We start from the raw sequence: 27,308 nt of genomic DNA, 5'->3' as shown, positions 1-27,308 counted from the left end.
GTCATATACTGAACTATAAAGTATAATCTGTAAGGTTACAGCTTTCTGAATCGTAAACTGACAAACTGTTCTCATGGGTTTGATAAAGCAGCTCAAAAAAAAATCTGTGACTTATCTGAATGTTCCTCTGGAGGTTTTGGTTTCAACATGTTTCAACAATGAAAACCTGATTTTAATTTCTAAAAATGTGTGCAATACACAGGCTTTTCCTTTATTTTGCTGATTTTCTGTCTAATTTAGTTAGTTTTTAATTTGTTTTTAGAGTTTCTTGACTTTTTATTTAAATATTTAGTTTTCGTTTTTCAGACCTGGTGCAAGAGAAAAGCAAATAAATAAATAAATAACATGTCAAGCAGCAAGGCAGTTCAAAGTGCTTTACATCATAAAAACACAAAGATCAACAATTGAAGCATAAAATTTTTCCAAGTGCCAGCATTACACATCAAAATGTTGGTCAGTGTTTCATTTATTACGGTACAAAAGCATCTCTAAACAGGTTGCTTTTGGGTTTGAGTCTAGATTTAAAGGTTTACATTGATTGGGTAATGAATATTCAACAGAAAATACTGTTGTCAAAAAATGGACTCAATTATTGTTGAACAACAACTGACTGCAGTGATTCTTGAGAATAGGGACAAAACAGGTCCTGTGGATAAAGCACAAAATTTGAATAAAATATACACAAAATATAATTTTTTCAAATATCTAACTAAACTAACCTGGGTCATGTGAGCACAACAATGTATATTTTTCTTGTGTTTGCTGAATATTTTTTTATTTTAAACATTGTAGTCAGTGGATGATGCCTGTAAAAGCCCTTGTCCAGGAGCAGAATTCAACACATTATAATAGTTTAAAACAATATATAAATCATTATAAAAGTATCGATGAATTGAATTAAAAATAATTTTTAGATATTTTCCAACTCCGTTGAAATTTGTCCCTAGTTTTTGTCAACATCGTCAGACATGAAAAGAATGTAAAAAAATCAGGCTTTATTGGGGGGCACCAGAACTTCTGAGGACCCCATGACGTCGTCTTTTCTCTTCATTTGCTAGGCGGGCTAGTTAGCTCTGGTTAGCTTATGTTATTCTTTAGTTTTTTCTTCTGTTTTATTCCTAAGTTGCTTGTCACAACCATGATGTGTCAACTCCATAACTGACAATTTTCAAAACTTTGATGAAATATTGCGAAATAAAAGCTTAATTTTGGTATAATGTAAAGATTTCATGGACCTGACGAGCTACAATATGGCCTCCTTCAGAATAACATCATATAAATTGAGGTAGTTTGGCATTTCATCAACTCCGTCAGATGTCAACTCCGTCAGAGTTTTTCTGACTCTTTCAGTGAAATTGTTGTCAAATCTCACTTAATTGTGCAACTAATTCATTTTAATGTATTTTACATGAATTGCATTACTTCACATGTATCAAGTTTTTCATTTTACTCACTAGTTTGTCACCACCTTCAGTTCTGTGTCAACTCCATCATGCACTGTCAACTCCATCAGATGGACTTTTGTTGTTTTTTATTTTAAATAATATTTATTGTTTCTTGAGAAGGATTTGTCAGTAAAATGAGTAAAAATATCACTAATGGGGTATTTTAAAAATCATTTTAGATTTATTTTTGTCAGATGTTGATGACAAAGTTCTGGGTCAGGTTGATTAAAAATGTAATTTAAAAAAAAATTGCAACTGGGAGCCTGTACCTTAGCATCTTTACATTTTCTAAACATTATTTGTCATATTTGCATACATAAGGTTGAGAAATAATAAATAAAAAAAATATATGGGAACATTAAAACCCATTTTGTCCCTATTCTCAAGAATCACTGACTGGCGTTTTCTCTCAACTTTTCCTGTCGCCATTTTGTGGACTAACATAAGCACCACCAATTTCATTTGTCAACAGCTGACGTAAACTGCTTGTATTTGGCCGAAAAAAAAATCAATTTCACATCAGTTTGAAAGGCCAATGAATAGAATCATTAACACAAAAACGCAGAATATTACATCTATAACTTAAGCATGTTTTAGTTTTATAAACGCACAAAATAGTTCCAGTTATATTTTCTCCATTAATTATAATTTTTGTCAGTTCTCAAAAGTCTTTCTCAATTTGTTCTTTTACGATTTTCTGTTTTAGTCAACTATAAAAACCTTGAATTACAGGCTAACTTGAGTTAAAAACAGTGTTTTTGCACATATATTGCACAGATACCTTCTAAACACACTCGATCTTTCCTCCAGCAACAGGCCACTGACGAAGTCTATAAAGTAATATCGGCTAATAAGTAGATACGGAAAGGTCAACGAAAAAAATATCTATCCAAAAGCAGGAAGATCTTCAACAAGGGATCTTTAATGTGCTACGTTTTTTAACGGTGTCTGTTGTGTAAATGGCATCAAAACAATTTTTCCATTTATTTTGGAAGAACGAGGATCTTAACAACGTTCCAGTGTGAAGTTTCTAACATAATGCCCCAGTTTACTTAAAAATCAGAATATGTATAGTAAAACATCAGAATATCAACTAGAGCAATTCCTAATACTTGAACAGTCAGAAGTTCTTCAACATACCACCAACCCTGAACTCAAAATCCAAGATGGCTGCAGCACATTCTATAAAAAAGTAAAAGATGGAGTGATAAATAGTAAACTCATTAAATCAGCTACATACTTAGTATTGCACCTCTAGTGAACATGTTTACATCTGAATTCATAAAAAGGCAACAAATATTTTGCTTGTAGCTCCATTATTAAGCCCCATTAATCCAGTTTGATTTGAGTTCTACCACATGGTCTGCCACCAGTCTAACCATTGTTAGCAATGCAAGGTGAAAACAATGACAATCATTTTTATTCATACTTTAGAGTTTTTGAGTTCCAACTTGGAAAAAAGAACTGGAACACCAACTGAATTTGGAGATCTGGACATTTGTCATGAGCTATGAGCTTCAATTTCAATATGGCTGCGGCACATAAACAAGGGACATTTGTAGTAATAATTCCCTCTTTGAGATTGTGTCTTCTTTATTAGTTAATGACCAAGGAAGAAGGCCAGGGTCACAATTTCCATTTGCTAGCTTACTAAAGTTAGCATTAGCCAGTGTTGTGGTACTCGAAGTTGGTCTTGGTCTTAAGACCGGTCTTAAGACCATTTTTTGATGGTCTCGGTCTCGTCTCGGACTCGACCGCATTTGGTCTCGGTCTTGTCTCGGTCTCGGGCGCTGAGGACTCGGCATTTTATTTCAAGACCAGTCAAGACCGCAACTGTGAAAATATCACTAAACGTACAGCATTCTGTCCACTTTGTTAACATCTTTGTTTTCAGTGGATGCAAAACGCACCGATTAAAATCCAAGCAACCACGTGTTTCTGTTACTCCCCCCTCCCCTCCCCACCTTTCACTAGCGCGCGGCGCTCCACCTCTCAGCGGTAGAAAATGTTTGTCCAATCGTCAGTAATATAATAGCGCTGCATAAATAGTAAGAAATCCGATGGCCACAGCTAACTCAGCAGCACTTCGCTTTCACAGACGGTGGGGACAACGTTTAACTTTTTTCGTCACTTAGAAAAGTAGCTCAAAGAAGGTAAGCTCCGTTGACGTGATGTTAGCAAAGCTAGCTGTACAGAGACACATAAGCATTGTGATGAAAAATGTTATCACTCACTGTGCTGAATTATTGTGCGGAGGTGTTGACTGACTTGTCGCATATATGGGACAACGCTATGTGCAAAAGTCTGCAATATAGTGAGGTGACATTCAGAAACAGTTGATTCTTCTCCACGGCTCTTTACTTATTAGATAGGACTGGAGTGTCACTCACTGAGAGCCGTTGTTCTATCAGATAGCCATACGCTGTCAAGATAGCATACATGCATTAAGCATTAAGAAATCCGACCGTCAGAGGAGTTGTCAGTTCACCATACGCAGCAAGTTATGATGAACATAAGTCATTAAAGTGTTTTCAATGATAACTATATAGATATACATGTGTTGTCATGGTTTCAAAGTGTATTTAAAGCAGGTCTGGCTGCAGCTGGAGTCAACTACAACACAGGCCCGTGTAAAACTCACTTAACCGCTAAGTCAGGATGCCATACAACTGTTAATAACAAAGTGTATGACGATCTACGTCATGATTCTATGTTGTTGATTAAATAAAATCTTATGGTAATGACGTGTCTGACAGATATAGCCGGTGTTCTATCACATAGCCATACGCTGTCAGAATAGCATACATGCAGTGAGTACCATGCCAGCACATGCGCATTAAGTCCGACCGTCAGTGTAGTTGTCAGTATACGCAACAAGTTATGACGAAAATAAGTAATTAAATTGTTTCTAATATGACATAATGTGATAACTACATGGATATACATGCGTTGTCGTGGTTTCAAAGTGTGTTTAAAGCAGGTCTGGCTGCAGCTGGATGCCATACAACTGTTAATAACCAAGTGTATGATGATTTACGTCATGATTCTATGTTGCTGATTAAATAAAATCATATTGTAATGACAGCGTATGCATATCTGAGCTAAGCGTACGACTATCTGACAACGTATGCTGATCTGACAGAACACCGTGATCTGACCTGACAGAACACCCGTTCTTTGTTCTTATAAAGCTCTGTGTACACTGCATCATTATTTTCTTTTATTATGTACGTTAATATTTAAATTAATAAATAACTAAAACACAAGAACGAAAGAGCACGCAGAGCATGCACATTGCTCTTTGATTGTTTTTGTTCAAAGTGGCAGCTGTAATGTCTGCCATGGTGTCAGACTACCTGGCTTCATGTACTGGGATAGAGAGTGAAAACAGTCACGATGAGCGCCTTCTGTTTGGTTACTTCTTGCTTGTTGCTCCTTGGTCAGTGTTCATGGTTGAGCGTTATTTACCGTCAGGGCATTGCCTCAATTGCTATGTTTAATGGTGCAGACAGTGGTGGTTTCTTATATGAGCAATATGGGCAAATGCCCAGGGTGTTATGTTTTTAGGGATGGCACGAGACCATCACACTTTTTAGCACATAAATGGAATATTTAATATTGGTAAAATGTATTAAGTATTTAATATCTAGGTGTTTTATGGTAATATGGATCTTTCAGATTATTTTGAGAAGCAATTTCGATCATATTTTACATTTTATTGTGTCATGTAGCGCGGGCCGCTGGTCTTGGTCTTGACTCGGTCTTGACTCCCCTCGGTCTTGGTCTTGACTTGGTCTCGGACCCCAAAAGTCTTGGTCTTGTCTCGGTCTCGATACACTCTGGTCTTGGTCTTGTCTTGGTCTCGGGTTAGGTGGTCTTGAACACAACACTGGCATTAGCTATAGCATTAGAACTTCTCTCCAGTTTATTTATGTCAAAAAATGACATAAAATAAATTGTTTACAAAATATTATAAGCTGTAAAAGAGTAATTAGTTAACATGTAGGTGTTTTCAACTAGTTCTATTCATTTCATTCATATTTACTTTTTTGTTTTGAAGGTACAAAACTTCCAAAAGTTCCACGACTCCAGTCCACAAGAGTTTGTGTCCTATAACTTCCTGATGTCTCTGATCCAACACACAGGAATCACATGACTGAATTACCTCCTCAGTTTTACAGAATCCTGCTAATGACCTGATTATTTGACAAGGCACATGTGAGTTATTCGGCTGATCAGGACGCCCACACCATCAGGGGGCCCCCAAGAGCAAAAAACAAGCACAATAAAAAGAAAAGAATTAAATTGAATTGTGCAAACTAAATGGTGTTACATATGGAAAGGCAGTAGTTTAGCATAGCTAACATAGTTTGTACACAAATAGGTTAATTTCTTCCTGCTGCTGCCACTGCTAGGAAAATACACGATATTAAACGTGCTAACTTGTTTGCTGTAAATTTTGTATTTATCAGCTGATGTTATTTTCACATATTTAAAATAATGTGGCATCCTTAAATATCACTCTACTTTTTAAAATATATTTTTGATATTCCTGTCAGGTTAAAACCAATTTCCATTTTAACATTAGTACGATATAAGCTAATTAAAAATTAGGCTAATTATAGGAATGTTACACATTTAGAGTGACCTGGGAATGATGAAGTGTCTGGTGTTGACCTGTTGGGATAAAGTGACCTTAAAAGAAAATCTGCTTGGGGCCCCAAAAAGGTTTGGGCCGGCCCTGGACTCTGGAGTGACAAAGCAGACATTCATCTAGAAGTTGCAAAACAACAATCCTTGAGGCCTCTACTTAAAGTATTTTTGTTTGTGTTTGTAGCAAAGCATTTTTACATCACGCAATAAAACCAGTTTTCTCTGCATAGTTTATATTTTCTGTTACTCATTACATTTTCAGATGATGGCAGAATAAAATGTGGCATCAGGGTTTTCTTCGCTTCTATGGTTTGAGATGATATTAAATGGTTGCATTGGAGAAATATGAAGGGCCAGACACAGCTGCCGTATAATCAGTCACCCAAACTCCTGCCCCGGGGCTAAAACTCAAAGGATCGCCGAGACCTGATGTAACACTTGTATGATTCTCCCCTTTGAAACTTCAAACTCCAGTTTGTGAGCAAAGTCCTGTCTATCTTCTGAATAGGAATCTCCGACCACTGACCAAACTCCATTTGTAACCACTGCCTATTTGTACCTTATCCTCAATGACTAGTTTTCATTTCCCCCAAGTCCGATCTCAAACGCAAGCGGCCGGGGAAGAAGCAAAACGGTAAAAATGAACAAGGCAGCAGCTGGAGGGAGAAAAAGACGACCGCTGTGGCCTGGAGGAGATGAGGAATATACTCTGTCTTATTTTGGGGATTGTTTCTGAGAGATCTGCAACACGGTGGAAATGTGAGGTGCATTGTGGAGCGTGTTGACGATGATAAGAGTGAAACAGGGAGACAATATGCTGCCTGCAGCAGATTTGAGGCCGGCAGAAAGAGGGAGATGGAGGAGATAGGTGAGTGGAGCGTCATGGCAAATACCTTGTCAACAGATAACTATCTGCAAATAAGCCAGCTTATGCAAGCCCCTGTGGCTCGGCAGTGGATAGCAATTCATTTGTGCCAGTGGAAGATTGTCTGATGGGCTATGATTTACACTAATGGATATTATTTTGAAACAGATTATTTCCTTTTATGTTCTGCAGCTTTACTTTTACATAATTCAATGTATAAGAAAAAAAAATACGTTTTTGGCTTTGTTTTAAAGATTTCACATAAAAGTTGGATTGAACATTTTGTTTTATATCAATTTTATTTTATTTCTTCTGCTAATTTTGAACTATATTTACAAAAATGATTTAAGCAGTTTAAAATAATTGATCATTTAACATCCCATCTTGTTTTTGTCATTTTGTTTTTTTACTTATTTGTGAAAGAATAATGGGGAAAAAGTCATGCCTATTTAAATGTGAATATTTTCACAGCATAAAATGGTGCTTCAATGTTAAAAATACATTTATTTAAATGAAAAAATAAAATAAAATATATATATTTTAAATGTAAATTAAATTTATCAAGTAAGAATCAATGTTTATATCAGTGTATTTCTGAACACTAACAAAAAACTAATTTTTAATCACTCATTCCTTTAAGTATAAGCTAGGTTCAACCTTGAAACATATTTTGAGTGTAAAACTCACTCCAACCTGTTTGGCCTCGTTTCATATCCAGTCACAGTGAGGAAAAAAAAACCAAGTAGCCTCTGTGCAGCAAATAAGTAAACAATTGCATCAATAAACACGAAGAGCCATGCTTGACGTAAATCAATCACAGTGTCTGATAAAGCTCGATAATCATTAACTCTGTTTTGCTGAGAATTCATTTTGACTGGTGTGCTAATCCCCTCTGTCAGCAGCTCCGCTCTGAGTAGCTTTTTATCTCTATGGCTCCTTCAGCCGTCAACCGATCAATAGACGTCTTAACCTCCTTAGCTTGAAAAACAAGACATGTCAACTACTTTTAGTGCGATTTCTAAATATCAAACCTGATTATCAACTGTTCTCTGTAATAAAGGGGGTTTAACGACGTTATCAAATTTGTAGCGCATCAGTAATTTTTGAACGAGAAGTTGACGCGGCTAAATGAACGGTGTTAATAATGTGAAACTTAAGGAGCTTGTCCAGGGTTTATATTTCGAAACAGAGTCGCATACGGTGCATTTAGCGTCTCACAACGGACTTCGTTTGGACCATGGTTTGGACCGTTTCTCTTTCCAGTTCTGATACGTCTCCACCGCCATGTTGGTTTCTGTATCAACCGCCTCGGACGCCCTCTGCTGGTCGGCGGCCAAACTACAACACTGAAATAAAGTCTAACGGACACTATTCGTTAAAGCTGTACTATGTACTGTACCTTTAATTAAATAACATATAAATAATATGATTTTTTTTACATATTTGTTCAAATTTACCCATATTCTCCCATATTACGATGTCATGTCAGTATTTTATGACACAGTTAATCTGTGAAAAGTGCAATCTCCTCCACCTCCTCCTCGAGCTACTATTGCCGTATGAAAAAATGCACCACTCTCAACCAAAACCAACCACTCAGAGCCAGGAAGAGGCTCTAAACGTACAGCAACTTGTATACAACGCTGCCAATCACGCTCATGTACTCACAGCTATGTGCTAACAACTTAACATTACAGGAAAATCATTTAGCCGTCGTCATCGTCATCCATGCTTACTAGGCTAACATGCTTTGCTAGCTGTAGCATACCTGAGAGCAATGGTGGAAAAAGCAGAAGCATGAGGGTGATTGACAGCGCTAAGATTCTTGATTCTAGTTAGCACTGGAAAAAGGCAGAAAGCTTCATTTTTATTTACTTTTTTTCCCCCACAGTTTCTGTTACAGGGATGGTTGTGGCAGAATCTATAGATAAAACTCATTAAGAAAAGGTTAATATATCAATAAATAGCTGCCTTTGCATATGATTTACTTCTTAAAGTTAAATAACATCGAAAATCTCTTCATATTTATGTAATTTTTCAGTATACAGATACAAACTTTGATTTGATTAATAAAATCAATTTTGAAATTATGTAGGCAACATAAGGATGATGTCGAAACTCTTGAGAGTCCCATTCATTGCTGAGCTGAAGAACTATTTTACTGTTTTGTAATGAAAAATAACAAGATTGAACTTCAACTGGAGAATCCTACACTGATTTTTGATCAATTTTAAATTAAAATGAAGTTTTTTATTCTTTTTGCATCAGTGCCATCTTAAATGGGCAAACCTCAAGAGGTAGACTGGTCAAATCTGTACTGAATTTTTGTTTGTTTTTGTGGAGCCCCGAAGTGGAAAAAAAAAAAAATTAAAAATGGCAAAATTTGTATCTCTTTTTCATTATTCTCGTGTGCATTATATATTTATAAACAGCGGTGAAAACACGTTAGCCACAAATTACTTATTTGTTGCTTTTCTCAAACTATGTCACACATAAAACTCATTTTTAAAAATAAAGGTAATCAAGTTTTGATATCAGAAGTTTGAAAAGAATGTACTTTATATCACACTATATTATGACATCACTGTGACTGATCTTCTATATTTACATTTACAATGCTGAAGTTGACGATAACTGATAATTTCTCAGTAAATATTCAGTTTTTCCTTTTAAGTACAGTAAAAATGCTGCTCGCTGCTGCCATCGTGTGGACACAAAGCAACATTCCACCTTAATTCATCAGAGTCAAGTTCAGCACATTTTCCAAACTTTTCACTGCAAAAACACAAAATCTTACTAAGTATTTTTAGTCTAGTTTCCAGTGCAAATATCTTAGTACATTTGAAATAACTTACAAACAGCTTTTTCAACAAGATATAGGAGCTTTATTTAAACTAATAATCCCTAATATTGGTGAAAATATACTTGTTCCATTAGCAGATTAATTCACTTATGGGAAAAATTTATTGTAATAAGTAAAATAATCTGCCAGTGGAAATATTACTTTTTTATATGAATATTAAGGACTTATTTACTTACAACAACCTCCTCTTGCTAAAACAGTTACTTCAAAATTAGTTTTGTCTTATTTCAAGTGAGATATTTGCACTAAGAAACTAGGCCAAAAATACATAAGATTTTGTGTCTCAGAAATCCTAGTTGGTTTGCAGACAAATTATTCATAAACCAGAATCAAAACTGGACAAAACGTAGTGTAGAAAATGGATTTCTAGTTTTTATGTTCTCTGATCCAGAGAATTAAAAAGACTTGTGTGATCTCGACTGTGTACACAAAGACTGCTGATGAGCTGATTAATGACAGCAAACACCGGCTCAGCAACAACAAGAATGCAGCAAAAATATATCAGGAATAATTTTTTAAAATGCAGTTTAATTTCTGGAATCTGCATTAAGACCACATCACTTTCCACTTGCTGTTTAAAATCCAAACTGGGGTCCTGACCTCAATATCTGGGACTCACCTGAGAATCAAAACATTCTCCTTTCTCTCAAAACAATACTGCAACGACACAAAAGTGTTCATTCAGAGTCCCTCAGGGCTTTGTTTTAAGACATTTATCTCAGCTGTACACTGCAAAAACAATAAATCTTAAAACATATTTTGTCCAGTTTCTGGTGCAAATGTCTCAGTATGTTTGAAGTAAGACAAAACTAACTTCCAAGTAACTTTTCAGGAATATACAGAAGTGGGTAAAGTACCCACAAAATTGTGCTCTAGTAAGAGTATCACTGCTTCAGCATATTTTTATTCAAGTAAGAGTAAAACGTAGCAAAGAAAATTAATCAAGTAAAAGTAAAAGAAAAGTATTTGGTAAAAAATATACTCAAATACTGAGTAACTGATCAAATGATCAATCATTTAATATTTAAAAATGACATCATCAGACTGAGCAAAATATAAAGTTAAGTGGAAATTTTGGTATTTTACAGATGAAAACGACAATAATTCAAGCAAGTAACAAAAAAATAAAATCTTTTGTGTGTCTATCTGGAAATCTTTTGATTAAAACGTTTGTTTTTCATTCAGTGGCTCTTTTACTCAAGAGCAGAAATACTTCACAGTAAAGTTAATAAAGCAAAAGTAAAAAGTACAGAGTAGTAAAAATACTCCTGCAAGCACATTTTTTCACAAAAGTTACTCCAGTAGATGTAATTGAGTAAATTTAACTAGTTACTACCAAACTCTGGTAACATAGGAAGTAGGAGCTTTGTTAAAGTAAATAATTCCTTAATACTGATTAAAACGTGAACGTACATGTACATGTATTTGGGTATTTATTTGGGATACTCGCCGATTAAAAGTAGGGGAAGCATTGAGTATTACTATAAGATATATTTAGCTGAAAAGTCACAGTTAGTTTTGGGCCGGTTTAACTCTACTAAGATGTTTGCACTAGAATCTAAAAAATATTTGGTAAAATTTGGTGTTTTTGCAGTGAATCCATATTCTTTTCTCAGAAACAAATCCGCCTGCCTTCAGCAGCTTTTCCATCTCTGCAGAGCTTTCTGTTCTGTGTTCACCAACGCCCAGATAAACTCCAGCTGACCCAGCTGTCTGCTCCCTTACCTGGGTCGTTGAAACGCAATGTCCCATCCTGACAGTACATCCCTGTGAAGGCCGAGCTCTGACAGCGAGCCGGCGCGCGGATCGACGGCCCATGAGCCTCGGCGGCTCTCTCGGGCCCAGCCAGGCTGAGGCAGTGCCGCCGCCGCTGCTGGGGCCCCGCGGCTGACTGTGAGGCCACATGGGGATTATCCCCTAATGCCTGTCACAATGAGATTTGATTGGAGTCCTGAACACCCAGATTAATAGTTTAACGATGTAAAAATACCTCAGAATGAGCAACGAGGAGCTAATTTTTAGTGTAGATTTGATAAATATTTTTGTTTTCAGATGTTCCCTCTTTGCATCATTATAGCTATTCAGAGAACAAGTTATACCTTGTTCTTAAAAATTAGATCAGATCTTCACAGTGAGGGAGATGTTAGCATTACAAGCTAACGTCAAGGGTATCCTGGATTTGACTGCTCTCCACAATTCTCTCAGGGTACTCCAGCTTCAAACCAAATGCATAGAAAGATCAATGCACTTTGTTAAAAAAATAATAATAAAAAATAAAACAAAAACAACTTTTTGGTGCTTTTTGGTATTAGCATCGCTCACATTACATATAGATTTGCACAAGAATGAAAAACAATGTCTTGAAAATTTTGTCACACTTGCTGACCTTAGCTTTGTATATCATCTCCTTTTCTGAGTTTGATTTGCAGCCGCACTCTTGCTGATAAGTATTATACTGTCAGAAAGTCACAGAGTGTTTATTCTCTGTAAAAACTTCAACTCTTACCAAGTGGTTTTGGTCCAGTTTCTAGTGTAAACATTTTATTTCACTTGAAATAAGTGAGCAAGTAACATTTTCAGCAAGATAAAAGAGCTTGTTTTCAGTAAAAAAATTCGTTAATATCAATTAACGAATTTTTTGTTAATCTAAAAGACAAGTCCCAGTGGTAGATTATTACATTTATAACAAGACATTTTCCCCATATTACAAGTGAAAGTTGTATTTTTCTTATCAGTAGAAATACGGTAACATAAAAACTGAATTAGATGTTGTGATTTATGTATTTCTGTGAGCATGCTCTGTATATTGTAGTTAAAAAATGTCTGACTTATTTTTCACTTATGGAAAAACGCTTAGTTTTTCAGTTCTAGTTGTCTTTTTTATACACTTTACATTTTGTTGTTCAGTAATGCTTTCATTTAACTTCTGCATAGCTGGTGCTAATAAAAAAAGCCTTAATGTTGAAAGTAGATTTTCTGCTCAGTTTTGCATCAGTAAATCAACAGATACAAATATATGTTTTTTTCCCCCAAGGGATTTATAAAAGTACTGAATTTCAGTTTACATTATTTGGGCTTCTTTCTCTGTTATACTATAAGCAGCCCACCCTGGATTATTTTTAGCCTCAGTACTTCCTGATGAATTCAGAGGCCGTGTTTCAGTTTTGTAGGCAAACAGAAATGAGCCTATCTACCGGCTGTTGTCCTGTTTACACTCCTTACTGGGAGTTTATCCTCTACTGAGACCGTTGAGCTATTAACGCCATGTGTTTGACACCAACAGTGCTTATTCTATAAGCTCCCACTTACTATGTAACGAAAGAGGCTATGGAGGAATGAAATGGCAACAAATGTTTTGATAAAATGGCTAAAAATTGTGAAAAATTACTTATATCTTCTGATGTTAATATCAGATCAGAGGAGTAAATTAAAAACCCAGGATTACAGGATTGTTAGAATGTATATATTAATTTGTGCTAAATCATGAATTAATTTTGGTTATGCACATTTCTGGAAAGCTGAGTTGAATTTATTCAGCCACATTCAGAATTACTAACCTGTAGAATAAACAGGAAGTATTATTTTACTGTTGTAGACAAAAAACAAAATAATGATTTTACACAAAATTATACTAAAGCAATCCTAAACTGTTTCAAACAAATGATAAACATAGAAAAGCAACAAAGACATGATAAATAATTCAATGTTCAGCCTCTAACAGCAGCATTAAAGTTTGTTAATTTAAAAAAAATGATGCAACTTAATGTGAAGAAGTTTTGCAGAATTTGATTATTTTTTGTTTTACAGTTTTTCTCAGTTGATTTAGTGTATTTCATCACAATTAACATTCACACAACAGCTAGTGCATTTCTTAAAGCAATTAGTACAAACAGCAAAACCAGAGAAAGTAAGTCACTTTCTCTAAATACATACTTCACTTTTCAAAAGCAGATATTTCTATCAGTCAGAGTGTCAGTATAATCAAAATGAAAAGTCCTGATTCCATATTTATGAACAAATATAAAATGTTTTTGTCATGTTTTCATTACGATCTTTCATTTCGCAGTGCTTTTTATTAAAAAAAGTTAGATATTGGTGACACTACTTGAAAATACTTTAGACAACACAATAAATTATTTGATCAGCCATTTGAAATTTACAGATAAAACAAATACAAATCAATGAAAATATATTTTTACTGCAGATGTTCTATGCAGTTACTGTGTTTACATCATTGTGCAACAAACATAAGAAAATAAAACGGTATAAGTGAAAGCTAAAGATCACCTGAGAGAGAAAATGTTCAATTTGGGAGATGAATAAATGCATAAAATTGATAAATATCAACAATTGTTCAACATTTTTGTTTTGTAACGACTCTGAAATGAGGACGACTAGTTTACATGACTATTCAGCATTTATACGCATGGCTTTCGTTGACTAGCATGACATAAGCAAATAATAATAAGTGTTATGAAACAGCTGAGAATTATTATGAGAATTTTAATTTGGATCATAAAATCAGCAAATCAAACTCAGTATGGTTAAAAAGAAAAACGTAAAACACTAAATGAATGTGTTGGAATCGCCCTGTCAAAGTCCAGACTCAGGTCTGATTGAAATGCTGAGTCATGACTTTAAACAAGCTGCTGAAACCTAAAATACCTGAACAACTCATTTCCCACGCTGGGTCAGTTGGGCTTGGATTCCTTTTTTCCAGTTATGCAGGAAATAATCACGAAATAACTGCTTTTAATATTCACCCAGCTTAACTCGGCAAAATAGAAAAATGAGTTTGATGATATGAAATGAGGGCTGCACAGTGGCACAGTTGGTAGAGCTGTTGCCTTGCAGCAAGAAGGTTCTGGGTTCAATTCCAGCCCAGGGTCTTTCTGCATGGAGTTTGCATGTTCTCCCTGTGCATATGTGGGTTTTCTCTGGGTACTCTGGTTTCTTCCCACAGTCCAAAACCCTGACTGTCAGGTTAATCTAGGGAGAATCTGTCTAAATTCTCCCTAGATGTGTGCATGGTTGTTTGTCCTGTGTTGCCCAGCAACAGACTGGCAACCTGTCCAGGGTGAACCCTGCCTCTCACCCAGAACATCAGCTGGAGAGGCACCAGCAACCCTCCTGACCCCACCAAGGGACAAGGGTGTACAGGAAATGAATGAATGCAGCAAAATCTGCAAGAAAAAGTAAATTCAGTCCTGTTTTTAAACAGTTAAAGTGTTTTCTTTCTTTATAAAGTTAAAGACTTTATAAAGTTTCGACTTGTTGGGCCAAAGAAATTCCAGTGAGTCTGGGCCAAAAGGAGCTTAAAGCTCACAGCTGCCAAAGAATGCATTTGTAATATAAACGTCCTGGTTTTGGAGGATTTGACCAGCATTCAGTAAACTATAAACAAATCCTTCCAGAAAGGGTTGCTGCTGCTCTCTAAAACATTTCATTTCAGTTAGTAGGACGCAACTAATTTCTGAACAACAAATTTTCTCACCGTTCAGATCAGCGTCTCTTCCATTTTTTATACATTTATCAAATAAATTCAGTTGTTTTCACCACTTCTTACTCAGTGAGACCAAGTGCAATAAGTGGGAGCTGTTTCTGGGAGAGAGAATTAAAACTGGATTAAGCATTTTGGCTGTTTGAAAAATCATATCTGTTTGTTTACTGCTCAAAATAAACTGGAGTCTCTGGGTTAGTGGTCTTTTTGTTTTCTTGCAATGCGAGTCTCTCCCCCTGAATCCTAACTACTTCTTCATCCCAAGACAAAGAAGCAAATTGTACTGTTTTTTAAAAAATGATTAATATTAATCAAGTAGCCCTGATATGATGCTGTAATATTTGGGATGAAAAAAACAGACTGACTGTGGCAGAAATAAAGTTTTTTAAAGGTGACAAGTTATAAAAAGTTTTAAAAAAATCACGTTTTGCACATTTTTGCACAAAATCCAGTCAGTTTTTGGCAATAAGTTGACACTTTTTCTGGAAAATGACTGTGCTGTTATCTAGCAACCCCAGCGAAGCCCATCCTGTTACCTAGCAACCCAAACTGAGCTCTAGGACATTTGGTGAGGTGGTTTTACTGCTGCGCAACGGCTGCTGGAAAAGACAAGAGATTTTTTGTTGACTCACCATCCAGGAGAAACTTGCTGCATTTACGTTGGTTGTGCAGGAGGCTCTACTTCTGCTTTTCAAAGATGTACGTTTGTATTATTGCTGTTTGCAGCCGTTTTGGAATGTTTGTTTATAATTAAATATGATTAAATATCTCTGTGGTCCAAAATCCTCTTTTCTGATGAAGCTAAAGTTTATATTTAATCTGGAAATCGACATTTCCAGACCTATAGGTCTCCCATTTCAGACTGGAGGAAAAGTGGAGAGGACAGAATCCACAATGCTTGAAGAAATAATCTGGCATTGTCAAAAGGAAGATGATGCAATTAAGACAACCTGAAGTCCACTATCGAAGCAATCTGGGCTTCCATCAGCATTTTCACAGGCTGATTGCCTCCATAACATGCCGCATTGATGCAGTAATTCATGCATAAGGAGCCCCAACCAAGTATAAAGTTAATAGAAATGAACACACTCATCATCATCCTTAAATTTTCTGTTTAAAATGTAATATTAAAATTTTCTAAGAAACTAGATTTTGTTTTTTCATGATCTGGAAGATGTAATCATTAAAACTACCGGAAATACGGTTTTGAAATATTTTACTCTGTGAATCTGTGATTTTAGAAAGTGAAACTGTACATCTACATCTACTGATCCATCATTTTTCATTTTTTTATTTGCCTGATTTAACACTCAGTTATTGCTTTTCTTGCTATAAAAGACACAGAGCGGCAACATGAATTATTGTTTGTTGCCTCATTGAAACAATTCTCCCATCACACATTTTAATGTTTCTTTTTCTAACACATTTTTTATTTTCTTCATAAATATCTGATTTTAGTATCTGATGATTTTCTGCTGTTATTTCTGACACTAATTATGCCAAATATCTGCTAGCGTTAACTTTTGGAGCCACACAGTGAGATTATGTAAATGTGATATAAGTTATGCAGTACTGACCCAGCAGTGTGGCATAATTTCAAACTGCAGTACTCAATACTGAAACCACTCCGTAAGTTGGTTTTAAAATCTTAATTCATAACTCTTTAACAATGTTTAAACCTGAACTGTTCTCTTATTAGAAGAATAATTGAGTAATAATAAATAAAAACACAATTTTAAGAAGTAAGAATGTACACAACTGTCACCAGGATCATCTCAGGATGTTAATATGATTTAAAACTACTGTCTGTGCTTCTTTCTTCCCATGAGGCTAAAACTTTTTATTGAGGTGCAGAAACCTCTAAATATTTACCAGTAAATTCTTGCAAATTTTACAACCCTGGGATTATTACACTATGATCAAGAAAACTATGTAGCAGAGTATGGTCAAGATTTCTCGTTAAAATGAAGTTTTGCATATTTCCCCACATGCCAGTGAATGTTTGTAAATTGATTTGTAGATTGTAGAGACTATAGGCTGGTGTTAATGAGAAATAAATATAAGATGGGATCAGTTACAGAATCCCACATTCAGAAATAAATCAGCTTTCTGAGCGCCCTTTATTTTCATCCAGGGTTTTATGAAAATGCATCGATTTGCATCTCTACGTCCCACTGTAACATGCAAATCAGTGAATGAATGACCACAGGTGGACAACTAAACCTCTCACCAACTGAAACTACTAACTGGACCTGCTTTCACCGGAACAATGACATCAACCCTGAGGAAAAGAGAAAAGGGAGGAAGGATGAAAGCGACCAGGATCTGTTCAAACTTTCTCTTTCTTTCTCTCTGTTTCGTCATCTCTGAAACCTTCGTGGCCGTCTTGCTCTCCCATTGCCTACATTTTTAACAGCCTCCATCTCTCTGACACACCAGAAGGTGTGTCAGAGAGATGGGTGATTCCACAAATGCAGCCATTATGACAAAAACCAAAGCAGCTGCTGGAAAGAAAACCATCAGAAGTCATGTTTAAGGTTTCACACGGCTGGACTCCAGCCGTGTGAAAAAGCCAGCCACATATGGTGGACATATTTATGAATTTTCTCAGAGCCAAAAAAAAAAACCCAAAGAAAATGTCTGCAACAACAGAAACAATCGAACAATCCCAAAACAAAGAAAAACACATTTTTGTTCCTTTTCACCAAGCGTGTAAAACAGAAAGTGGATACTCACCAAACGGAGGTTCCATACTTGAACTGACTTGAGTGTTTACATTGACCATGTTGTCATTTATTTCCTCTGGAGCGTAAAAATGTAAAGATCCAGCTTTGTCCTTCTTTATAGTATGAGATGTAAAAAATGTGTGAGTTTGGCCCAAACGTGCCGTAGTGTGAGAAGAGTGTCGTTAGTGCAAGGTAAGGCCGGCGTTGCTGCTGTTATCTTATTGATTTTCCTAATCTGGGCAAATGTGGGTGGGGAGGTTAAACAGTAACCAGGCTCTTATGGACACCAATCCATATAGCAGCTCTGTAACTATAGCAACATGATGATAGAAACTCAAATAGAAAAGAAAAAAAAGTTATGATGTGCTTTCTCTCTCTCTCTTTGTCTCTGTCATCCAATAAACAACAGTTTCTGCAGAATAAGAGTTAGAAACAGGGATGGGAGACGATTCAGAGAAACTGGGTGGGGAAGGACGGAAAGGAGTGGAGAATTTGCAGAGGGTGGCAGCACTCAGAGCGAGTGGTGGGTGATGTTGTTGACTTTGGTTTGACTGATGGGGAAAAGTGATTTACTGCTCAGCTGCTGGAGCTGAAGACCCAAACGGATGAAAGCGAAAGTTAAAAATCTAAAGCAGGGGAGTCTAATAGTTCTGATAAAACCTTAACAAACAAAAATATTTCAGTTTTCTCTGCGTTCAATTGACATCGTTTCACATTTATGTAATTTGGTTTTATTTTTAACTAGAGTTTAACACCTGTTTACTAAAGTGTCAGAGAAACTGAAGGAGTTCAAATTGTTTAGTTCTTTATGCTAAGCTAACTAAAGATGCTACAAACGCCTACATTTATAACAGCTGTTTGTCTCATTCAAAATGACTGAGGATAGTCACAAATTGCTGCTAAATAACTTTGTGTCCATCTATTTTTTTATTTTTTTAGCAAAGTTGGTTCTTGTTTACACATTTTCATTTTGAACCAATATGTTTAATGAATTTCACAGTGAATTTATATGACAGTCTGTATAAAATTTGTATAAAAAATTAAAAAAGGAAGTGTAGCGTGTATATTTATTCACTTCCCTTTATTCTGATAGTACTAAATAAAGCTGCTTTTCAAGTTAAAAAAATAATAATGGAGTCCACCTGTGAGAAAATTAATCTGTCTATAAATACAGCTGCTCCATGAGCAGCTGCTCGGAGATTTATTTAGGGAATATTAATGAAGAAACACAGCAGATAACTCAAGGTTAGGTCATAAAACAATATTTAAAGCTTTGAATCTCAGTTTAATCCATCATCTGGAAATTAAATAAATATTTCTCAGCCCTTGTTAGCCCGTGGGGAGCTGCAGAGATCAGCTGCTCAGGTGGAAAAATCTGAGCAGATGTTAACAGTATTAGTCATGATTCCACAAATGCAGCCATTATGACAAAAACCAAAGCAGCTGCTGGAAAGAAAACCATCAGAAGTCATGTTTAAGGTTTGCTGCAGTCATGTAGAAGAAAGTGTTGTGGTTGGATGAGACCAAAATGTTTTTATTTATTAATTTGTCTGGTGGAAAACTAACACTTCACATCACCCTAGACACGCCATCACTACTGTAAAACACGGTGGTGGCAGTGTCATGCTGTGGGGCTGCTTTGACTTTGCAGAAACAGTGAAAATGGGTGAAGCTAAAACATGTTAAAGGCTTTAAAAGAATTGAAAATGATGCAGCCGGAAGAGCTACTGAATTAGAATGGTTTAGACTGGCCTAGTTAAAGTCCAGACCTTAATCAAGTAGAGAATCTGCAGCAATAAGTGCAAACTGAGGTTTCAAAATGTAGAAAACCACCCTTCCTTTAGTTTGTCTTGAATTCATGCATCAAATCCCAGTGAAAATTAACAAAATGTGAAGATGTGTGCGAACACGTTTTCAGGCACTCTGTTTTTCAGATGGTTCCTGTTTGTGCTCACAAATTACAAGCGTAACTAATACTCCCCTCTTTTCTGACCATAAAAGCTGCATTAGTGTCTCGTTTTATGGCGGAGAAAGTCTCCGATGGGTAAATCGGGAGACGTAATGAGGTGAAATGCAGGCCAGAAAATTTCCTGCAGCAGCATTGAACAAACACGACTTGCCAACAACATATTACCTGCCTGCAGGATGCTGTGAATCATCACTGATTTATGACTTAATTAATGGCTGGTCAGACACACACAGAAGGATAAATTATATTGTTTTATTGTGGGAGTAACTCGCACAACGAAATGAAAATATTTCACTTGTCAAACTGAAGTTATAATCAGCAGCTCGCCTCAGATTCAGTTTTTATCTGTCAAGAAACTTTTACTGTTCTAATTAAAACTCATCATTTGGTTTGGTAAAAATAGTATTTGCTCACTGCAGTCTGAAGAATCAACAGCAATGTTTGTGTAAAACATTAATCGGGTGATGCTTTCCCCTCATGCTGTTGCCATGGTAACTGTCTCAACTTGTTGTGCTAACGTTCAGCTGGTCTGATGTTCCCCATCAGTAAAAATACACATAATTCGAAGTGATGTGCCTCCATCTTTGATCCTTTGTTAAGGTATTGAGTTCTGGTTCTTCTCAGAATTGAATATTAGTTTCTCCCACCAGTTTCCCTCTGAAACGTGAGCTGGTGTTTGTGTGAAAAGTAAACATGCTCTGCTGAATGTTGTAAAGTCGTTACTGTATTTTCTACTTCCTCTGTCACTGCTGGGGTTTTATATAGCAACACATAATTCATTGTTCAGTAGTTTGCAGAACAAACCGTAGTTTAAATGTCTGAACACATCAGCTTTATGTTACTAGAGAGGAATTTTGGTCCAATTCTCTTCACAATTCATTAATTATTTATGACTGTATGTATTATTTTATTTATTTGTTATTTATTTGCATTGATGATGATGGCTATAGTTTGTATGAACCAAGGTTTTAATAGTTTTGCAGGTTTTGACTAAATTCTTTAGATTTTACTTCAGATTTTCTATTTTGTTTTAGTTTTTATTCATTTCAATCACAGTTTTTGAAAAAGATTTTGCATCTGAGAAATGTGATAAATAAAATAAACTGTAGAGAACAAGTATTTGATACATGGCCAATTCTGCAGGTTTTTCACTTGCAAAGCATGTAGAAGTGTTTAATTTTTTATCATAGATGTTCTTCAACTTTTCTGGATTTTCTAAAATAAAAATCCAAAAAATCACATTGTATGATTTTTAAGGAATAGAAACTTTAGTGTTGTTCAGTGCAAATTAGGGGAATAATAAAAAACTGTATTTTTCTGTACGATTCTGATAGCGATGTTACTGAACCAATAAAAAAACATCAGTGTGTCACACTGGGTCTGATATGTGCATGAAGTTGGATAAATACTATATTTCTTAACCTACATTTCTTAATCTACTACTTATTTACCAAAGTTACAACAATTTCAGCATTTTTTTGTCATCTTTGCCAAGAAAGAGAAGAATAATATCTGGAAGAATCCCAGCTCGTCTTGTAACTTAGTTTTGCTTCCCAGGTTCACCTACTTCCTGTCCAGGCCAAGTAAAAGTAAAAAGTTGCAGTCCAAAAAAATTACTCAAGGAAGACTGTCTGGTGGACTTTTGGTTAAAACATATTTGTTTTTTATTCATTGATAGAAAATCCAGAAATTTTACTCAAGTAAGAGTAGAGATATTTATTTATTTATTTATTTATTTATTTATTTATTTATTTATTTATTTATTTATTTATTTATTTATTTATTTATTATTTCAAACATGATAGAACTATAACATCATACACATGAACAAGGAATGCAAAAGACATATTTTTGTACTACAGTAAACTTAACATGCTTGAAAAGGAGTAGGAAGAAGAAACTTAAAAATAAGTTTACTCAAGTAAAAATAAAAAGAACAGCTTCGCAGAAATACTCATAAAAGTACATTTTTTCAAAAAAAAAGTCACTCAAGTAAATGTAATTGATTAACTAGTTACTACATGAATGAATATTTAAATAGATCTTTATGTCTATAAACTGAATCTAGGCTTTTAAAATGCCGATTTTTAAAAGGCGAAGCTGATGGAAGTATTGTCTTTGTTGTTCATTTCTAGTGAGGGATTTTTTAATGAATATCATAAAAAGCATTGTGAACCTGTTGCAACCTGAAATGAACACTCACCAGGATCACAAGGCGGCCAGAAGAGGAACAGGGTGTTCTGCAGCAGCTGGTCTGGTTCTCACACGGAGACTTAACCTCAACGTCATCAAGTCAGATTCACACGAAGGCTGAAACTCAGAGGCTAAACATAAACTAAAAGCATAAACAAAACCACGCATTTTTATTTTTTTTACTACAAGAACTTAATGGCAAAATATAATCTGTTCTGCATCTTTACAAGTCACTCACAGCGACAATTTGTAAAGCACAAATATAACATTAATGTGAAACAAATTTGATTGTGCTGCTTAAAGGAATTTTAAAATTATATAATCAAGCAACAATAAACTTAGAAAAAGAAAAACAAAGAAAACATTATTGTATTTCTGCTTGTGGGTTCAGTTTGAACAAATATTCTACTAAACAAAAAGCATATGTTATTGACGGGCTGAAATGCCCAGAGGCACTAAATGATTGATTAATGATTTTTTTTAATGCATGTCATAATTATAAAAAAATTACAAATCTGTTTTAATAATTCTTGAAATTATATGTTAATATTTTTAAATGCATAATGGCAGAGTTAAAACCAAAGTTTCATAGAGTTCAAACGGAATTTCTGCATTCATTATAAAAATTATTAGTGGTATTATTTTGCTGTTAATATTACCGCATTTTTGTAGTCCTTATTCAAATGTCTACCTGTTTGAGGAAAAAATGCACATCTGTTAATAAAACTGCCATGTAGTGTACAAACCTGTACACTAGGTGGCGATGTGCACTTTGGTTTGCGCTGTGTCTTGCAGTGCGGCATAACAACCAAATACAGAAATGCAGATGTTTAATATTAAATAATTAAAGGGGAACAAGCATCTTAGACTTTTATTTTGAAAATAATTAATAATATTCCTAAGATTTCCAGACCTGTCAAGATAGTGAGATGATCTTAGATCCCGACTTGTAGGAGTTGTGAACTTGCAGAAAACTACGTTAAGCCACAAAGAGAGAAATTATTCTACCAATACAGAAAAACAGAAGAAAAAAATCTGCAGTGAAGGAAGAAATTTAAGAAAATGTCTGGAATAATGGAATAAAGAACGGGACAACAATGTGTAAGATGACAGAAACATCAAGGAGTAAGAGGAAATATATTTTATAAAGACAGATTTGTTCATACAAGTCTGAACAGAAAAGAAAAGCAATGGACTGCGTGAGTGAGATCGCAGGAGACAGGTCAACATATTCTTCTTCATAGGTTTTAAGAGCAAAAAGTGAAGAATACGTTACTTGAATTACTTTGTTTCGATTTTAGTCACATTTTAAGTAGGACATTTTTTCAGTTCTTGTAAAGTCAGAACATTTTAGTTGAATATAGGTTTTCCTTTCTGATTTAAACTCCAACTCAGAAGATGGCGGTAATACACTTTTAAAGCCGTTTGGCAACTGCCAGTAAAATCTATGAAGAAGAAGGAGAAGCGCGATTGGCTGAGTTACCAGTGACGTCAGTCAGACTTCAACCCAACGTACGTAGTCAGATCAGAGGCGTCAACATGGCAGCCATAGATGTCATTGTGGAGCAGTTGGTGTCATTATGGAGGATACCGGCGGTCAGACAGTTTTTTCCCTGGTTATTTTTACTCATTTCTTTACTGGGGTCCATTCTGAAGGAACTGGACTTGGTTCCGCAGTCCTACTTCAGCAGCAGCAAGAACTTCGTCAACTTGTAAGTCCTGTCCGTGTGAGAATGGCGTCATTCAGACGTTTAAAACTGCCCACCTGCTGGTGATGAGGATGTTTAAACTGACAGAATATAACAGTAATTTTTCCTTACTTGATTTTTCAGTTGTAGCGTCACTAGGAGGAAGTAGGTCATGTAAACATAAAAGGTTCAGAATTTAATCTGAATAGATTAAATTATCATTGCTTCGTTATGATAACGAAGCAATAATTTTAAATAAAACACCCAATTTTACCTTAGGTGTCTGTAAAAGTTGGTTTTAATTTAGTTTATGCAGAATTTTGAAACACAAGGACCCTGAATAGTCTTGAAAAGTTGTGAATTTTCAGCAGTTTCCAGGGTTGGTTATGTGTTTTCTAGATCATTCCCATTTGAACTTTTGCTAAATCTTTTTAATTTTTATCAGTACATTATCTGCGCCTTATAGTTATTTTGTCTGTAGCGCCAAAAAAATTTTCTCCATGTGAAAATATATGTGGCAATAAATTTCTTTTTGATCCTTAATGTTCCAGATTCTATATAGGCCTCACAAATCAGCTCATAAACTACCTTCAAATTATTTAAAAAAATAATTTGAACAAGTGTGGGTACCTTTAAATGAAAAATAATCTCTTAATCTCCTCTTTGCATTTTTAATTTTCTGTTAGTCAATATTTACACAAATACACAACTGCATTAACTAGTTTTATCACATTTCTGTCATACACATTCCTCCATATAAATTTGTGAATTTATACTGGTTCAATAAGTTTTTTAAAAAGTTTTTTTTTCATCCTTGTTTGGAAGATGAGAAATTCAATAACAAAGTATTCTCAAGTCGACTTTGTGATTCTGAAGGTTTGGCAAAAAGCATAAACGCGTGGAAACTTCAGTGATTTGTTCTGCTTTGCAGGTATTTCGTCAAAGTCTCCTGGGGATGGACACTGCTGCTGCTTACGCCTTTCCTCCTCTTCTCCAGCTCTGCCAACCAGAGCCTCTTCGCCCTGCTCAAACGCCTGCTGGCGTTAGCCGTAGCAACAGCTGTGTGGTACGTCTGCACTGGGACCTTCCTCTACATCGAGGATGTGACGGGCTCTTGCTTTGAAAGCCAAACCGCTCACCTTGCTAACAAGCTCACCTCGAAAGCTGCCTGCAGGGGGGCCGGCTTCCACTGGCAGGGCCACGACATCTCGGGCCACTCGTTCATCCTCTGCTACTCCTCCCTGCTCATCATGGAGGAAACGTCCGCCATGACGGTGCTGAAGATGACCGGGCTGCACAGGACGCTGCTCAACCTGCTGTACGTGGCCTTGAACCTGATTGTGGCGACGTGGGTGTGGATGTTCGCCTGCACCTCCGTTTACTTTCACGACCCGAAGGATAAGCTGCTGGGGACCGCGTGCGGGCTGCTGGGGTGGTACCTGACGTACCGGTACTGGTACCAGAAGCCTTTCTCACCGGGCCTGCCGCTGCAGCGCCAGCAGAAAGAACAGAAGCAGCTCGCCTGAGGCACACCGCTGATTTTACAAGCTTCATTAAACCGTAGGTAATTTATATCCGGGTCCAAGCTGGACATGAAACTTGAAGACGTGTCAAGTTTTTCCATCCTGACAGGAAGGCTGCTTTGTTTGAAAACACAAAATCTTATCAAGGATTTTGGTCCAGTTTCTAGTGAAAATATCTTAGTACACTGGAAATAAGACGAAACTAACTTACGAGCAACGTTTCAACAAGAAACAGGAGCTTGATTTAAGTCGCTATTTCCTTAATATTTCTGAAAAAGTTCTCGTTCCATTTTCAGATTATTTCATTATAACATTTTTCCCATGTTACAAGAGAAATAATCTACCAAAAGTGTCGACTCTTGGGGTCAGAGGTTAAGCGTTTGTACTGAATAAAGATGCAGTTAAAGAAGAACGCTCCACTGTGTCAGAAACATCTGCATGTTTTCACTTACTTTGTTTTTAAATTTCATTCACCTCAGTTAGAGGAATCGGTTTAGAAATGATTTGGAAAGTGTGCCAAAAATGAAATGAATTAAAAATATTTGAGAAGACTAAAAAACAAAAAACAAACAAAACATTATTTAAATACAGTTTAGCTTAATTTGTAGCACACACTACTGTTTGTCTGCATTTATTCAAAAAGTGCCATCATTTGAGGTTGTTTGCCATTGATGCTGAATATTGAAAGCTACCTTGATAATCCTGCAAACAGGATTTAATTTAGCTGCTTTTTCTAAGTTTAATAACATACAGAATGTCATTTTACAGATGTTTGCAACAAAGTACTTAAACCTCCCCCAGAACATGGCTTAAAAAGGTAGAAAAGCAACAATTTGTGCCTCTAAATGTCTACAATGATGTCCAACAAAAGTGTTTCTTTAAAGTGCATGTTATTTATTTTTACTGCAATTATTTGTACTTACCTCATGTATTCAACACATGTTTAGTTCAGTGGCTGCTATTTTCTAAACCGCAGCACGAAAAGAATGAAAGCATTTCTAATAAAGCTGCAGCATGTTTTTATTCTGGGAAGCTAAAATTAAAAGTTTGAAATGTTATCAGATATTCAAGTTTTACAAATCAACTTTAAATGATTTGTCTGCACTTCATGAATAAAAACACTAATGTTTTCTGAGAAGAGAAGAAGAAAAGATGCAGCAGCCATATTGATTTTTTCAGTTTTATATTCAGAATATTTAACTTCCGACAACAAATGGGATGCATAAGTGTAAATCCAATAAAAGATGCACATTTTTATATCAAATAATCATGCCGTTTTAATTGTATCTAATAATTGTAGTAAAAAAAAAATTCTGGTATGAGTGATTTTTAAATATTTTTTATTTTATGAAATAATTTCTGGATCCCTGATTTTGTTTTTTCAAATCCTTGGGTTTGGAAATCACTGTATTAGTCCAAGCCTGCTGCCTCCTGTTTAAATGCTTTTATGTTTGTGTGTTTGTATGACAGCTGCCATTATCAGACGCTTTGCCGTATATAAGTTAGTTAATTTTAACATATTTATCTTTTCAGAGGGAACCAAGTGTTGACGCACAAAGTTTTAGGGTGCTGGGTATCCGATTGTCATCTTCTTTCTTTAAAATTCATATTTAAGAAAAGAAAACGAGGAACAAAATGTATTTCCTGTAAGCATTTCTGTTTTTAAGCTTCTGTTAGTGTAACTTACATCACTACCTGTAGTTTCCAGGTGTCAATTTTATTGAAATTAAAAAATAAATAAATAATAAACAGTTTCTTTTGATTTTATTTTCCATTATTTATTTGTCATTGATGGCAACTGAATAAATTAAGGCTTATGAACAAACATCATAAAAAGCACCATAAATAAATGCATATTAACCCAAATAGAAACATTAAAAAAA

The 27,308-nt window shown here is 35.5% G+C and overlaps 1 protein-coding gene across 1 annotated transcript; it reads left to right on the top strand.

The window, feature by feature from the left end:
• The first annotated feature begins 23,716 nt into the window (after nucleotides 1-23,716).
• On the top strand, nucleotides 23,717-27,179 carry fitm2 (fat storage inducing transmembrane protein 2). Its single transcript, XM_015011183.2, has 2 exons — nucleotides 23,717-23,926; nucleotides 24,834-27,179. Exons 1-2 carry the CDS (start codon nucleotides 23,754-23,756, stop codon nucleotides 25,426-25,428), a joined length of 768 nt encoding a protein of 255 aa, XP_014866669.1. The 5' UTR covers nucleotides 23,717-23,753; the 3' UTR covers nucleotides 25,429-27,179.
• The last annotated feature ends 129 nt before the right edge of the window (nucleotides 27,180-27,308 follow it).

The sequence above is a fragment of the Poecilia mexicana genome, unplaced genomic scaffold (genome assembly GCF_051168715.1).
Source record: "Poecilia mexicana isolate PSO_F unplaced genomic scaffold, ASM5116871v1 scaffold_7, whole genome shotgun sequence".
NCBI classification, from domain to species: Eukaryota; Metazoa; Chordata; class Actinopteri; order Cyprinodontiformes; family Poeciliidae; genus Poecilia; species Poecilia mexicana.
The sequence above is the reverse complement of the archived record's forward strand: the minus strand, read 5'-3'. Positions and strand labels throughout refer to the sequence as shown.

What these genes read in the sequence shown, in the direction of transcription:
- fitm2 (XM_015011183.2), top strand. Translation starts at nt 23,754, where the DNA reads ATGGCAGCCATAGATGTCATTGTGGAGCAGTTGGTGTCATTATGGAGG. An exon ending in AGCAAGAACTTCGTCAACTT is followed by an intron (nt 23,927 to 24,833) that starts GTAAGTCCTGTC and finishes TCTGCTTTGCAG; the next exon opens with GTATTTCGTCAAAGTCTCCT.